The sequence below is a fragment of the Panicum virgatum genome, chromosome 3N (genome assembly GCF_016808335.1).
Source record: "Panicum virgatum strain AP13 chromosome 3N, P.virgatum_v5, whole genome shotgun sequence".
Classification (NCBI taxonomy): Eukaryota; Viridiplantae; Streptophyta; class Magnoliopsida; order Poales; family Poaceae; genus Panicum; species Panicum virgatum.
This window is the reverse complement of record NC_053147.1, coordinates 64,294,806-64,311,994: the sequence shown is the minus strand read 5'-3', so window position 1 is coordinate 64,311,994 and position 17,189 is coordinate 64,294,806. Positions and strand designations below refer to the sequence as shown.

General features: G+C 49.1%; 1 protein-coding gene across 1 annotated transcript; it reads left to right on the top strand.

Moving 5' to 3' along the window:
* The first annotated feature begins 6,556 nt into the window (after positions 1 to 6,556).
* On the top strand, positions 6,557 to 7,264 carry LOC120668005 (keratin, type II cytoskeletal 1-like). Its single transcript, XM_039947970.1, has one exon. It carries the CDS (start codon positions 6,557 to 6,559, stop codon positions 7,262 to 7,264), a length of 708 nt encoding a protein of 235 aa, XP_039803904.1.
* Positions 7,265 to 17,189: the final 9,925 nt, after the last annotated feature.

Here is a 17,189-nt window from a genome sequence, read left to right as displayed (position 1 = left end):
CTGATGAATCCCATCAAGTTCATCCCCGCAGAAAATTTCAAAAAATAGTGAGAACTTAATAACAATAATTGCATGTAAAATTCCAACGTTGGTCAAAATAGAACATACAACTGTTTATGCAATTAAATCTATATCACCGTTGGGCAGAAATAGAAATAAATGCACAAGAACTATAAAATTTCAGTATTGTAATTAACAACGTTGGTCAGAAAATTAACAATACCATAATCCTCAAAAAAAAAAAACCTTTTAACCATGCTCTTAAACTTTAATTGTCTCGTTGGTTCGAATTAAAGTATAAAAGCAACTATATAAACTTAGCGGAAACATGTAGAAATTTCTATTTCCAGAAGCGAAACTATAAACTTTTATCTCTAAACAATAAACATGTTGGTGCAAAATTGAATAGAGATTAAATTAGAATCATAACCATTCAAAAAATGCTTCTGAAAAAAAAGAAAAATGGTTAAATCTTTTACTGTTCAAGTGGCCCAACGCCAAAAACGGCCCGTGACGCGCCGCGCCAGGCCTTCGGCCCTACAGCCAACGGGTGGGCCACCAAGCCGGCCTATCGCTCTCGCCCGCCTGGGCCTCATTCGGCCCGGAACGCCGCGGAGCTCTCACAGCCGTCGGATCAGATCCGACGGCCGTCCGCCTCTTCTGCGGGATCAAAACCCACGGCGACGCCGTTCACCATCAAACCCTAGGTCATTCTCCCCCCCTTCTCTCTCCTCGTGAGCGGTGGCAACCACGGAGTGGAGGCGACGGCCAGGCGGAGCGGGCGGGACGGCGCCGCCGCGGCTTGCTCGCCGGCGCGCGCGCTCGCCAGAGGGTGAGCGAGCCGCCGTCGAGCTAGCCGTGGACGGAGCCAGGCTCTCGAACCCCGCATGCGCGACCCCAGCGTCCCGGAGCGGCAAGCCGGTGGCTTCTCTGTGCCGAGATGTCCGGCGAGCGGTGGCGCAAACACGTCCCACGCACCGGCGGCGGCAGTGACACGCGGACTAGGTAGGCTCCGCGCACTTTCACCTCTAGGATTAGGGTTAGGGTTGCATTTTTGAGTTCGATTTGCAATCGATTCTCTCTGTTCTTTTCGATTTGCATCATGTTCTTTATTTTCCTTCGATTTCTTTCGATTCACAGACGAATCCGTCTTTTCCCCTACTGGATCTATGCACTAGCATGACGACTGATACCATTGTTAATATCAGTTAGGGTTCTAGGATCGACTAGACACGGATCAAGAGGGGTATCTTCAATCTTTCCTTTTTCACAAGTGCAAAAGAGTTCCTAGGTCTAGAACACAGAGAGTGCATTAGAGTACAGAGAGAGGGAGAGAGAGACCATCACCACCGGAGGAGCTTGAGGCGGCCATCACAGGTTCGCTGATGAAGATCTGCTCTAGGGCAGCGGCGAGCGATGCAGCAGCTGCACAGTCGTGGCGGCGTTGTCGTGGACGACGGCGCCGCCGCCGACGAACCAGGGTTGATGGTGGCGGCGGTGAGACTTCCCACTGCTCCAGCGCCTCTCTTTAGATCGACTAGGGTTAGGGAATGTGAGTGAGGGTGCTGGCGGTGCGACGAACCTCGTGTCGTGTGCGCCGGCCCCTCACCCCCTTTTTATTTTGGCGCTGTGCAGCGGGGCCCACCAACCATTAAGGGTTGGGCGCCCCCGATCAGGGCGCGGATTAAGGCCCTAATAGACCGTTGGGTCTATTAGGAAGGAGATCAATCCAACAATATCCTCATTCCCCTCACTGACCGCAAATCCTAACACGCTGCAGAATGTCAAAGGTGGTTAGAAAGAACAGAAATCCTGATGCCCCGAGCAGATCGACTACCATTGCAAGCGGACTCACCATGCCTATTCTTATATTAGGAACCGGCGCTCACCATGGCTTCATTTATGAAGCTGACTCCATGACTGCTCATGTTTTTTTTTTTTGCTCCTAATAATCTCGATGGCATTGCCTAAAAATAATCTTTATAGACCTCCAGGATGAGTAGTTATTTCGATCATCCCTATTATAGCTATATATAGTAGAAGTACTTTAATCACTCACTATACCACAACACCAAATTAGCGTTACAGATGGATCAATAAAAGTTAGTTATTGAAAATAGAAGAGGCACGATCAGTCATTGATTTGAGTTTTTACATGTGATAATCAGTAGGTAATCCTATTTACAATCATCAACGGAAGGTCAGTTGGCACAAAGGTCATCGATCATCGAACATTCGAACTTTTTGTGGCATCCCACAGCCCTAGGTCTGGACTCCTGAAGATGACAGTGTGCCAATAATAATGCGCGTCAAGCGAGGATTCCACTGAACCGAAGAACTTTGCTAGTGATCGCCTGGACCAAGGAACCGACAAAGGCAGTGGCGGACCTAGGGGTGGGGCAGCGGCTTAAGAAAATCAATGGAGGCTTAAGAAAAAATATACAAATATTAAAGATGCAAAACACTTAAGCTTCTATTCAAGCTTGGATCAGCCCCCCCATCCTAACCAATTCCTGGGTCCGCCCCTGGACAAAGGTGTGGTCTATTTAGCGGAACCTAATTTGCCCATGGTTGACAAACGTGAACCTACAACACATGTAATGCACGAGCTCATGATACCTCCTACACCAAAGTCCATACTCCATAGCAGAAGCATTGAAGTGGCCTCCGTGACCAGGTTCATCTCCCTTGGTTTGCAGCACTAGCTACTGCTATTTGGCTTGCTTTTTATATACCATGTTACCGTGACTACCTATATATAACAAATCAGTATGTGTTATCTGATTATTTCCTGCACCTACGTGAAGAATCATGGAGGTTGAACCATCCAATCAATTTCTTATTCAGGGCTGCACATGTTTAGTCACTAGTTGTGTACTTCGCAAACTGAATGCGCACACCAGACATGCATATGCATGTACGTATCTGACGGGGAGACACGTGGTTCTCTTTTGGAATCGACCTGATTAAGTCCACCAGCCTTTCAATTAATCTTAGGCTATGGTTGACATCACAGTAGAACCCCGCGTCAGATCTATTCCATCTCCCTAACATCCCAATATTGGAGCCGGCCTTTTAATCTAGGGTATTTGAAAATCATCCGAACAAAGGCAGCTCATCGTTGTGGATCTTTCCTCCTGTTCAAACTATGAACATGCCTTCTCTCCTGCATTATGGTTGGCTCATTCGCACAGCTAGTATGTGAGTTCCTACCAAACCCTACTCTGTCCGACTTTTCGAGAAGCTGAATACATTGTATTCATGCTTAGTATGATGAATACTGCAGTATCCTGTAAGATCAATGAGATGATCAGTTAGATGAGTTGATTTTAGATGAAATTCCGAACAGAACATGAATGCAGAAGTACCAACTTACGGAAAGGGCTGCAACATAAGAGCTCCGAATGCCTCCTAGTCCCTTATGTACCACTGCAAAAAAAAAAAAAAACACTGCAGCAGCCGCCTTGAATCGTTAGGTAATCTCGCACAAATTGCAGCATATGATGAGCCAGCTGCTCTTTTATTTATAGACAAAGCTAAAGAGATCACAATATATGATGCATTTGTGTATATGTACTAGCTACTTGATTCCATATGTACTGTGCATATGTGCAGTATGTACTACTTCCGATCCATACCTTTATTCAGCGTTTACATCAAAACTTGCAGTATAACCATCCATTCAAGTTTACTCGGAGCATTTATGCTGATCATGAAAACAAACAATATGCCGTCTCCTAGTTATGACTTCAGTACCCTCTTTTTAAATCAAATAATTAATTTCACCAACCTTTTAAACTGTCAACCACCTTGAGCCCCTTTCAATATCTATCAAATAATATTCGAATCCTATACCTAGTTCAATTCATTTTGTTTGATGAATTCTTCTCAGGGATGCAATGTTGGTAAAATAATTTCATACCATGACCATTAGTATTTAGTCCAACCCCTTCATTTTCTTCCTGTTAATTAATGTGACATTGGGATCGGACCATGCATAGCTAGTAAACAGTGTTGGCCCAAATGGATATAATTTCATTAACCTGGCTCAAAGGGTTTGAGTTACATGTATAGGAGCGGGGGACTTGACCTCTAATATTCCCTAACAAAATGGGCCAAGTCACCTCTTTAACCCTGGTTCTACCTAGGCGGCCACAGGAAGCCAGGAAATCTGCCGTGTGATTCCATCAATGGTCGAGATCACCCCAAGGGGGTTATACCTAGCCATATCTAGTAATATAGATGGATACATAGATGCACAAATATGAGACTTATCTAACATACATAGGACAATGCCCATGTTTGATCATGAACCACTGCAAATCTATTTGTATACTACCTACAAGGCTACTACAGATATAGTGGACCCCAACAAGACAGAGACGCATGAATAGAACTCCTGATACCGCCTAGCCCTACCAAATAGCAAAGTCACGGAAGATTCCCACCCATTGGAGGAGGCATTCACCATGACTCCAAGAGTTCTTTGTCACTCCCACGCATCCCAAAGCTGTTGTCACCTCTTTTATATATGCCAAAAAGATCAAATCATGCGACGAAAAAGAAGCTGAAGTTTACATATACAGTCAGATTGAATGCAACTATGTCTTACTGTGTTAAGCATTCAAAATGCAGTTCAACTTGAAACAACCATTGCATTGATGGCTCGACGCTAGTGTATCTGTCAATGGAGGAATGTAGGGCAGCATGTAGATTAATCAGCTATTAATGATTTGAATTAAATGCACAACAACCATTAATTGTTATATAAGAGGCACAATTTAGAGTCTTCCGATTAGGGGTCAGATCTAATCAAGTGTTTAAGGGTGGTATCTAATTAACCAATAATCTGTCCATCTCTTATAGATCTTCAGCGAAGAAATGTAGCTAAGCCGCCTCTGATTATGATTTTAAGCTTCTGTTTTCTATCAAGTAATGGAAGATTAAGGGCCCTAGCTAGAGACGTGTTTGATGGTTCAGGTGCCAATGATCCAACAAATTTATATATGTACCACATTTAATGGATGTCAAACAATCAATTCAAATTCAGTGTAGAAGTGTGATGCTGTAATTGTTCGATTATTCTTTCTGCTCAGTTCGAAGTTCAGATGAGAAGGAACTCCTTGGAGTTCGTCACGCCTTCATGCAGATCTTCTTCAGAGTCATATTCACTCGAATCATTCTTCCCTGATAAGATCTTTGTGCCTTCTTCCATGTTTGTTTTTCCTTTTCTTTTGAGGAATCTTTACTTTTTATTGCATCTTTGCCATCGCAATTTCTGATGTCATGTGCGTTCTGGACTACTATAGAACCTTTCTTCTGCTTTTTTTTTTCTTTTGAAACTAATGACTACTTCAGATCTGACATGCATTGGCACAACACCTCTTTTTCCTTGAACAAAGTCACTTTACAATGTACAACGTGATTCAGCGACAGAAAGATAAAATTGAATTTGTTGTCTACAGGGATTTGGTGTTTTGTTAGAGAAAATGAGTCAGTGCTTCTGGCCTTGTCCATCCCTCAAGAGCTCAGCTGTAACAACTAGATGGAAAGAAATTCCTTGTGCCTCCCAGGCCCATGCCATAGTGCCATACGATGCCACTAGAGTTTCATATGCCATGACACCATGAGTGATTATCAGTCTGTCTCTGTCTCAACTCAAAGCTGCCAGAACCTCTTAGTTATATAGGCCTAGATCACATTCGAAAATGAGGAAAGAAAAAAGGTGCTTCATGGTCCCACGCGATTAATCCTCCATCTGAATTGCAGGGGTGTCTGTTTAAATCAGGTCGCAATGCAGAAGTTTATTAGGCAAGTGAATGGGCACTTATCCATGTAGATTACTGCACCAATGGTCCGAGGTTCAGAGGTGCTTGACTGACTATACATTTATTTGTGCCTATACTTAGTGCCAAAAATCCCTGTTGTATAGCACCATGTTTCGGCAATGAATATGCAGCTGCTGTTCCAGACACGTCCAGTCCATACCCTTTTCTTTTTTTCTCCATTTTTAAAACTTGCATGAATTCTAATAAACAAACAAAATTGATGTGTTGTCCATGGCATATGGTTAGTATTAGAGATATGTATAGTTGACTTGCCTTATACTCTAAGTCTTGTAGACTCTTACTTGTACATCAAGCCGCCTCGGCTATATATGAAAGGTCACCCCCCATCAGGGTGTGTGGTGTTTCCCCAATCTCTATCTCTCTACATGGTATCAAGAGTCCGGGTCTAGTTTCCTGGTCTCACCCCTTCCTCAACCCTAACTCCCGTGCGCCGCCGCCCGGCCCGCACTTCCAACACCCACCAGGCCGCGCTAGCCCCCTGCTTGCGCCGCTGCCGCGCTGGTCCCTGACCTAGCGCCATGTCGGCGTCCTCCACCACGTCGGCCACCAGCCCTAGCACCGGCCAGGGCACCCTCCCCGCCGTGCACGACTCCGTCGTTCCGGTCTTCGTCAATCCGTACGCCTCCGTCAATGTCAAGACCCACGTCCCCATCGAGCTCGACCTCCGGCTGCGCAACTACAACAAGTGAAACGCCTTCTTCACCGCCATGTGCGGCAAGTTCGGCCTTCTAGGTCACATCGACGGCACCATTGCGACCCGTTTGGCTGATCCCACCTGGAATCAGCCCGACGCTTGTGTGCGCAGCTGGATGTACGGCTCCGTCTCCGATGGCGTCATTGACCTTGCCATGGCGCCGGATCAGACCGCCCGCGACCTCTACACGGCCATCCGTGATCTGTTCCAGGCGAACCAGGAGCCGCGCGCTGTCATCCTGAACCAGGAGCTCGCTTCCTCGACTCAGGGTGATCTCCCCATCGAAGCCTACACCGCGCAGCTGAAGCAGAACGCCGATGCTCTTCGCGACGTCGGCCACCCCGTGCAGGACCATCAGCTGGTGCTCACCCTGCTGAACGGCCTCAACCCGCGCCTCTCCAACACCGCCGATTTCATCGCCAACACGAGGCCGCTGCCGTCCTTCACCTCGGCAGTGAACATGCTTCGTCTGAAGGAACTCCGCCTCGCCAATGACAACAAGGTCGCCTCCAACTCCGCCCTTGCCGCTTTGACTACGGTTGCCTGTACCTCGCCTTCCTGCCGCTCCACGCCCTCGTCCTCGCAGCCTCGTGGCGGTGGCAAGGGCAAGGGCAAGGGCAGAAAGGGTGGCGGCAACGGCGGAGGCAACAGCGGTGGCGGTGGTGGTGGTGGTCGCGGCGGTGGCCGCAACCAACAGCAGCACGGCGGCCAGGGTTCCTAGAGTGGAACGCAACCCGGTGCCCCGCCCAACAGCCCATGGATCTGCTTCAACCCGTGGGCCTGGGGCCCACAGAAGCAATGGCGTCCTCCCATGGCGCCGCTCCCTCAGGCACACACTGCCTTCGCACCGTCGCAGGTGTAGCCTCCTGCGCCGGCGCCCGCCGGCTACCCTACGCCAGGTGGCTAGGACTAGGCGGGTCTCATTGCCACCCTGAACCAGATGGCACTTCAGGGCGCTAATCCATGGGTGCTCGATACCAGAGCGACATCGCACATGTCCTCCAATGATGGTATCCTTTTCTCCCGCCTTCCCCATTTGCCGTCTTTCATTACCGTCTGCAATGGCTCTTCTATCCCAATTTGTAGTCGTGCCACTTCTACCTTGTCTCTAGCTGATCACACTTTTAAACTCAATAATGTTCTTGTCGCTCCTCAACTTGTACGCAACTTACTATCTGTTCGATAGTTTACTCGCGACAATAACTGTTCTATTGAGTTTGACTCCCTTGGCTTTTCTGTGAAGGACCCGAAGACCAGGACCGTGATTCTTCGCTGCAATAGCAATGGGGATCTTTACACCAACCCCTCCACCCCGCCCCCAGCCTCCTGTCATCTCGCCGATGCCTCCGCCTTACTGTGGCATTCACGTCTTGGTCATCCTGCGCCTACCGCCATAGCTTCACTTAATAAGTTATCAGCTATTTCATGTAAAACATACCATACGTGGTCTCTGTCATGCTTGCCAGCTTGGCAAACACTTTCGGTTGCCATTTACTAGTTCATCATCTAGCACTTCAGCTCCCTTTGAACTCGTTCATTGTGATGTTTGGACATCACCAGTGCTCAGTATTTCTGGTTTTAAATATTATCTTGTGATAGTCGATGATTTCAGTCACTATTGTTGGACGTTTCCTCTTAGGCAGAAATCAGAGGTTCATAATCATATTTTCAATTTTGTTGCTTACGCTCACACTCAATTCAGCTTGCCTATTCGCTGCTTTCAGGCAGATAACAGCACCGAGTTTGTCAACAACGCCACTGCTACGTTCCTCGCTGCACGTGGCGTTCTTCTTCGCATCACATGCCCTTACACCTCCGCTCAGAATGGCGAGGCTGAACGGATGCTGCGCACCTTGAACAATACCATCCGCACCCTACTGATCCATGCCTCCATGCCTCCCACCTACTGGGCGGAAGCTTTGGCCACCGCTGTAGTTTTGCTCAACCGGCGCCCCTCCACGTCCATCAACAATGACATTTTCTATCATCGGCTATATCACAAGATACCAGATTACTCCATACTTCGGGTCTTTGGCTGTCTGTACTATCCTAACCTTAGTGCCTCGACATCTCACAAATTGGCTCCTTGCTCATCAGCCTGCGTCTTCATCGGTTATCCTTCCTCCCAGAAGGGCTATCGCTGCCTGGATCTCTCCACTTGTAGAGTGATCATATCTCGACATGCTGTGTTTGATGAAGCTAACTTTCCGTTCACAGTTACCAAGCCGCCACCAGAATCACTTGACTTCCTTGAGCAGGGTCGTCCTCCCGTGCCAGCTCCGTCCTCGGACGTTGAGTGAACGAGGTCCTCCATCGTTCAGTCGGACCTGGCCGACCTGGACCTTGCCATTATTTGGCATGGCCCCGTCCGCCACGCCCCACTAGCGCCCACCGGCCCTTCACCGGCGCCTGCAGAGCCTGCGCAGGCCTCTGCCCCGGCCGGCTCTCCAGCCGACCACCAGCCGGCCGCTGCGGCCGTACAACGGCCGCCTGCAGGTGCTCACCGGCCTCTCCGCGTCTACATCTGGCAACTACGTCCTCCGGAGCACGTCCAGGGCCCTGTGCGGCCGACTCCTCTTCAGCAGAGGGCGGCGCCGGCTCCTTCTCCGATACCTCACGCCCAGCCCTCCCTTGGGCTGATGCGGGTCTCCGTGCCGCGTGCGCCAGCATCGTCATGTCCGGTGACTCGGGCTCAGACAGGCTCCCTTCCACCGCCACCGGACCGCCTCACGCTCTCCGCGGCTCACGCCTCACGACTCCCGGCCAACTATCGCAGCGCCCTCGCCGACCCCAATTGGTGCGCTGCGATGGTTGACGAGTACAGGGCGCTCATCGACAACGGCACCTGGCGGCTTGTACCTCACCCACCTTGTGCCAATGTCATCTCCGGCAAGTGGATCTTCAAGCACAAGTACCACTCCGATGGCTCCCTCGCTCGCCATAAGGCTCGGTGGGTCGTCCGCGGGTTCTCACAGCAGCATGGACTCGACTACGACGAGACTTTCAGTCCGTTTGTCAAACCGGCCACGATTCGGGTCATCCTCAGCCTCGCCGTATCTCGCTCTTGGTCGATCTATCAGCTCGACGTGAAGAATGCCTTCCTTCATGGTCATTTAGAGGAGACAGTCTACTGCCAGCAGCCACCTGGATTTGTTGATCCGACTGCCCCAGATCACGTCTGTCTCCTGCAAAAGTCCTTGTACGGAATTAAGCAGGCTCCTCGGGCTTGGTACCAGCGCTTCGCTAGTTACATCAGCACCCTGGGTTTCGCTGCTTTGGTCTCGGACACCTCTCTCTTTGTTTACAAAGAGGGCGGTCATATTGCTTACTTGCTTCTCTACGTCGATGACATCGTCCTCACAGCTTCCTCGACTGCCCTAATTCACCGCATCACTGAGCGTCTACACTCGGAGTTCGCCATGACAGATTTGGGAGATCTTCATCACTTCCTCGGGATCTCTGTCACCCGTTCTACTGATAGTCTCTTTTTGTCTCAGCGACGGTATGTGGTGGATCTTCTTCAGCGTGCTGGCATGGCCGAGTGTCACTCTACAGCCACACCCGTTGACACTCGAGCCAAGCTATCTGCAACAGATGGTGATCCTGTTGAGGATGCCTCGCAGTACCGGAGTCTCACCGGTGCACTTCAATACCTCACGCTGACTCGACCCGACATCGCCTACGCTGTTCAGCAGGTGTGTCTCTTCATGCATGATCCCCGCGAGCCTCATCTTGCGCTGCTCAAGCGGATCTTGCGCTATGTGAAGGGCACACTATCTACTGGTCTTCACATTGGCACTGGACCAGTGGATCGCCTCACAGCCTACTCTGATGCGGATTGGGCCGGCTGTCCTGATTCCCGACGGTCTACTTCCGGCTACTGTGTCTTCCTCGGCGACAATCTGGTGTCTTGGTCTTCCAAACGCCAGACCACAGTCTCCCGCTCAAGTGCAGAGGCTGAGTATCGAGCAGTCGCACATGCTGTGGCTGAGTCTTGCTGGCTTCGTCAGCTTCTTCAGGAGCTTCATATGCCCTTGTCTTCGGCGACTCTGGTCTACTGTGACAATGTCAGTGCTGTATATATGACGGCTAACCCTGTTCATCATCGTCGCACGAAGCATATAGAGATTGACATCCACTTTGTCCGCGACAAGGTGTCTTTGGGACAGGTTCGAGTGCTTCATGTTCCATCCTCTCATCAGTTCGCGGATATCATGAACAAAGGCTTACATGTATAGTTATTTACTGATTTTCGGTCCACTCTTTGCGTTCGGGATCCTCCCGCTTCGACAAGCGGGAGGGTATTAGAGATATGTATAGTTGACTTGCCTTGTACTCTAAATCATGTAGACTCTTACATGTACATCAAGCCGTCTCGGCTATATATATATATGAAAGGTCACCCCCCAATCAGGATGTGTGGTGTTTCCCCAATCTCTATCTCTCTACAGTTAGTTTGATACTTCTTTTGAAGTTTCCACGTTAATTCTCACCAGAAAAGTTAAAAAAGTTAAATTTTAATAATTTCACAAAAATCAGACTCCACCAGTAGCCATGGATCTATTTTGGTTTTTAAAAAGCTACCAAAATCTCCATTATGAAAATATCTTCCCTAAATCTATATTTAAATTACATAGATCTATCATCAGTAATAATGTCCTAATCTTCACCTTAATAAGCCGACGTACAAATGGAAGAAACGTTATTTTTCTCTGTTTCCTTAAGAAATCTAAATAAATGAGGCCATTATGGAAAACAAACAGCAGTGGTCCTGCTAATTACCTTTTTATATTTCTTTCACTTCCTTAACACAGTTATATTGCAAGTGGTTCTGCCCAAGATGGTGCTTGGCCAGCTCCGACCACTCATTTTTCGTCAGTGAGATGAGCACAAGTATATTTCACACAGTAATATAAGTCACAATGTTTTCCATCCCGTATGTTTTGAACAGGAGTTGGACAAATCAGCACAGAATTTTGCTTCAACTCGTTCATGACTTCACCTACTACAATACTGGCAGGATGTCATTTTTACACTAATGCTTTTTTGTATTAGGGGTTTAGAAATGTGACTAAATATGTGCTTCCATTGTTACAAAGTCTTCCTGCTTAGCGAAGACCAGAGGGATCTTATGGTTTTCAATTCATCTACTGCCTAGTGCAAGTTTTGACCATCTCCTTTCCTAGTCTCTCAGGATACATGTTGAGACTTCAGAGTAGTTGTCTAGTTTGATAAGACATCCCAAAGTTAGCTAGAGGCGTGACCATGCTCTGAATAGGTACATATATAGACAGTTGCACATACATGTAGTACAGTGGTAGGTTCACAATTTAGCTGGACTGTACCACTGAATAAATGACATGCAGTAGTCTAGTAGTACATCCTCGTCATCATTGTGACATCTTCGATAAAGGAACAGGAGAAAGGGCTCAAGCTAGCTGCACAAGATGTGTAGAAGATATGGACATATGGACCAACAGTTCTATGGCTTTGCTATGGTTCATAGGCCTGTGAGGCATTGGGAACTCTTGTGTTACGACAAAATGGCATGGTAAGCAGCTCCTACACTGTTCATGCTGCCCTTCGAAAATTAGATAAAACTATGTCAACTTAAACATGGTGGTCGTGCTACTGTAACCATTGCTTCTTGCTGATAGTGTTAACCGGGAGCCGACCTCACCCTGAAGCAGTTCAGTGCTCGCCGCATCCACTTAATTGAACTCGGCGTTCCTGAGATGTCCCTGCTTCATCGCGACGGAGTTTGTGGCTGCGATGTCGAGGGACCGAAATTGGCGACCAGAGGGAGAGTGAATGAGCGCCGATCAAAATTTCTTTCGAAATCAATCCGTCGGCCTATATTCCGAAAATAACCACAAACCCTCAAACCTAAGATATGAGAGAATAGCTATGGACTAGCTACCTCTTTGCGAAATGCCCTAGGAAGCTAAGCGGAAGCAAGAGAGGCAATTACGAGAGAATCTGCTGAACTCGCAGCCTCGGACCGGTCAGATCGGCAGAGCACCCCGGTCAGACCGGTTATCGACACCGGTCAGACCGGTTGCTCCCAGACAGCCCGTGAACAAGGCTTCAAATGTTGAATCTCGAGCAAACGAAGTCCAAATCCAATGAAACTTGGAGGATACCTTCACAACTGTCCCGTGAACATATCCCCAAGAGATCTCTCCCAAAAAAATTAAAGGATCTTGAGAATTCGAGGGAAGATCAAAGAGGATTGGGGTTTTCTCAAGAACGTGAAAAACTCCAATTCGTGAGAACTCGCGATTCCAGGGTGTTTGGCACTAGACTAGATGAATTAGAATCGTCACAACGAGTCTAGCAAACCACGAATCAAAGAGCTTGACTCCTCCAAACATGAAACACACCAAAAGAGGAGAAATCAAGTCCAAAACGCAAAACAGGAATGGGAGGACGAAAAATCAGCACACAAAGATGAACTCAACATGATTTCATTCATTAATCTCTAAGGAATTCACCTATACAAAGCTAGAGCCTACCACACCATCATCCACCCTCTTGATTAGAGAGATTAGCTATAACCTAATCCTCCTTTGCGTTGGAGACCTTGGCCCTAACCTGGAGCAGGAGGAAGGGGAAGGAGAAAACAGAAAAGGACTCAAGAGCCTCAACCAGCCACGGGCTTGTGGGGATATTTATACCCGCCGAGACCGATCAGACCGGTTCCATGGACCGGTCAGACCGGTCGGTCTGCAGCATCCCCCTGTACACGATCTCATCTGACGTTGAGGTTCTTTCTTCGAAACGAAGTCTTCTCCGCGACGCTGCCATGTTGATGAAGATCCGGTTCGTGGTTTTGGAGGGTCCGCGAAACCTGGGTAGGTGGCCGGTTTTGAGAAAACCGCCAAAACACCACGCGCGGGAAGATTCCCGCCTTGTAACACCCGGTTTATAAAAGAACATAAACCGAGCATTCATATACGTGCCAGGATCAAGTCACACGTATATACAACAGAATGAACAGTATATCATAGCACATATCACGTAAAAAGACATAATAAAATGAATACGAATGTTATTTATTACAATAATGACAAAATGTCTGATACAGCGGAAGCGAAGTACAAAATACGATAAAGCTCTCCGAAGCTGAAGCAGGGCGCCACAGGGACGTCGACTGGGAGACGAAGCACCAAGAAGTCCTCGTAGTCCTGGTAACGCTGGACGAACTCCCTCGTGTCGGCAGGAACTGAGCAGCAGTAGCGTAGCCAAGAGGAAAAAGTAGAGAAGAGGCAAGAGTGAGTACACAACTTGTACTCAACAAGTATAACACAAACTATGAGGCTCTAGGCTGGCTAACTCAACTGCATTAGCTTTTAAGTGTTGGCAAAATTTTATTAAAGCTATTTACTACGAGTTGATGAGTTACCATTAACCCAGTTACATAGTAATTAATCAGATTTAATTATGAAACTACTGAGGACCATACCAAAACCAAACCACCAAGGAAACCCCGAGAAGCACCTCCCTCGTCGGAAGGAGATAACTTCACTAATCAAAAGGAGGATCTGGGCCGCTCATAACCGTGAGCACGGCTAGTATACCAGTTTTACACTCTGCAGAGGTTGCACATCTTTACCCACAAGTCGTGAGCTACGCCAGTTGTTCATCACACTTCCTTAGGTGAGATGGCCAGCGACTCACTACGAGGCCTTTAAAAAGAATCTCGTTGGTAAGGCGTAACCGCGAGAGTTAGGTCGGCGACGATGGGGCCCACCTCCAGGGGTACAAGCACGTAGCACAGACCAGCCGGAGGAGCAGGGACCATTGAAGCTTGCTACTCTTGCCCCGCAGGTAAGTTACTCCAAACCAAAAATATCTAATTATTACGCCAAGTCTATCCCATTCTAGCCTTGTGGTAGCGCTGTTGTCCCAGGTTGTCGCTCTATGAACTGGTCCTTATGGAGAGTGGCCAACCAGGCAGTAAGCACCGTGCTGGCCCCCTAAACCATGTTTCTAAAAAAACATCTTTTAACGAGAAGTGAGCCACTCAAGCCACACAGAGTGCCACTCTCAGAATTAGATTCAAGTAAACCATTAATCAAATTAATTAAAAAGGACCAGAGTGTGTTGTAGCGCAGCAACCTAGCACAACTAACCAAAATGCAACCCAAGGATATATATAAAGGATATAAAGTGGCTAGGAAATCCTTAAAGGCATACAGTATTAAAATGCAGTATGAAATTGTATTTAAAGATGATAGGTTGTTCATGTTATACTTGCCTTCCTCGTACTGCTCCTGCTGCTGCTCAAAGTGCTCGGAAGACGGCTGCTCCTGGTACTGGTACTGAGGCTCCTCAGATGGATCAACGTCTACTCACGAACACATGGCCAAAACAATGCATAACAATAAGCATACAGGCAAACATTAACAAAAGCTAAAGAACAGTACATCAATACATAAAAACAGCACATGAAACTAGTTTAAAACTATTCTACGCGTTACAACAATTGCGTGGACATAAAGAACGCCTAAAACGGAGCTAAAACGCATAATCTAGGCTAAAAACAAGTTCTAGGGACTTATCTGCGAGAAAAACTAAGTTCTAGGGGGTTTTCTGCAAAAACCGAGGGCCTAAACATAATTAAACATTAGATTCAGGGGCTAACTCGCAAAAACAGCAGCCAAGGACGGCGGGTTCAAAATCTAAAGAGTTCAGGGGGCTGGGCGCTAATTTCTGGACTAATCTGCAAATACTTTTAACTAGAGGTGGACTGCGGGTTGAATCTAGGAAAATCGAGGGGCTCTTTAACAAAAACGCTAGGCGAACCGGTACGGGTGGATTTCAGCCGTTGGATCGAGATCTGGTGGCTTGGATCTAAAGGATCCTAGATCTAATCTGGATCATTCACTCACGATCGGATGGCTGTGGTGGAGTGGGAGCGTGACCGGCGGCGGAACTCGCCGGAGGGCGTTTCCCGCGGCGGCGCGCGACTGGGTCTCGCCGGTGTTGGCCGAAAATGTCCGTCAGGGCATGAAATCGAGCGCGGATTGGCTCTAGAGCATACTCGTGGCACGCGTAATGCACTGGTGGCGATGGGGTGGTGGTTCGGGCCTCCGAGCGTGACTCTAGTCGGAGATGGCGGCTCGGCGGCGGCAGGGAACGCAAGTGAGCTCGTGCTGGGCGGTTCTGAGGCTGGGGTCTGGGTCTGCGGGTTCGGCGTGCGTGCGCAGGGCCAGCGCAGGCCATGGCAGGGCACGGTGGGGCTAGGCAGCGCTGCAGCGAGGTCCGCCGTGGCGGAGCAGGGCTTGTGCGGCGGCGGCAGCGCCGGCGTGTGGTGCCTGGGCGCCGATGTGGGTCACGGGCTACGACATCTCGTGCAAAAGGAAGAGGGGGACGGGGTGTAGCTCACCGAGCACTGGATTGGATGGTGGCGTGACGCAGCGGCACCGACGGCGAGATCCGGCGGCGGGTCGTGGGCGGAGCTCGTGGTCGGGGTCGAAGAAAGGAGCCTCCGGGTGTCTGGCGGCACGGATCCACTTGTGGCGAGGCTGCAGTGGCGGCTCCAAAGGAAAATTCCCACGCAGGTGTGGACCGGGGTCGGGGCAGCGTGCTCGGGGAGATGCCTGGCGCACGGCGATGCTGCTGCGCAGCTCTAGCGGGGCTAGGAGGCGGCGGCGCAGCGTGGCCGCGGTGGGTTCGCGGCGGCGCAGAGGCACGGTGAGGCAGAGCAGCGCGGAGGCGGCGGCTGGTGTTGGGGATGGCTGTGGAGGCGAAGATAGGGGTCGCAGGGGTCGCGGGGGCGTTTAAAGAAGGGATGCCGGGGATCTCGGCGTGCGGGTCGGGCAGGGGATCTCCGGCGGGGATTGCGGAGGCCGTTGCCAGGCGGGATCTCGGCGGGGACGATGGGTCCGACAAGTGGGGCCGGTTGGTCAGGCTGAGGGCGCGGACGCGCACGGGCGTCGGGAGGCTGGCGCTGACGCGTGGGCCCCTAACGGTCAGGGGAAGGGAGGCATACACGACGATGGGGAACGCGGCTGACAGGTGGGCCATCCCTGTCAGTCGCAGGCGAGCGCGACGCGGCTGGTGAGGCGGGGAGAGGACTGGGCCGCAGCTGGGCTTCGACGTGTGGGGGAAGGCTGGGCCGAGCTGGGGGAGCGGGCCGCGGGGTGAGGGAAGAAGTGGGCCGGGTTGCTAGAGGGTTTGGGTTTTGGTTTTGGATTTCCTTTCCTATTTACTATTTTCTTTCCTCTTTTCCATTTTGAGTCTAAAACAAACACACATGTTGGAATTCAAATGCGAATTTGAATTCAAACCACAATCACTCAATTAAAAACCATGCATCAGCATGAATGCAAAAACAAGTTAGTGCTAAAGTAAATTTTAATTACTTGTGACCCAAAAACTAGATTAAATGCGAGTCTAAACACAAAAATCCTTAGAAAATCGAATAAACCAATTAAATTTATTATTAAAGCTGAAAATTTGAATTAGGGTGTTACAAATCCTACCCCCTTACAGGAATCTCGTCCCGAGATTCTGGGCTGGCTAGCAAAGAGATCAGGATAGGTCTTCATCAACTACTCTTCCTTCTTCTGGCAAGTCCTCCGAAAAGACATCCGGGCATTCAGACACCACGCGAATACCATCCGTGGGTCTAGCCTCCA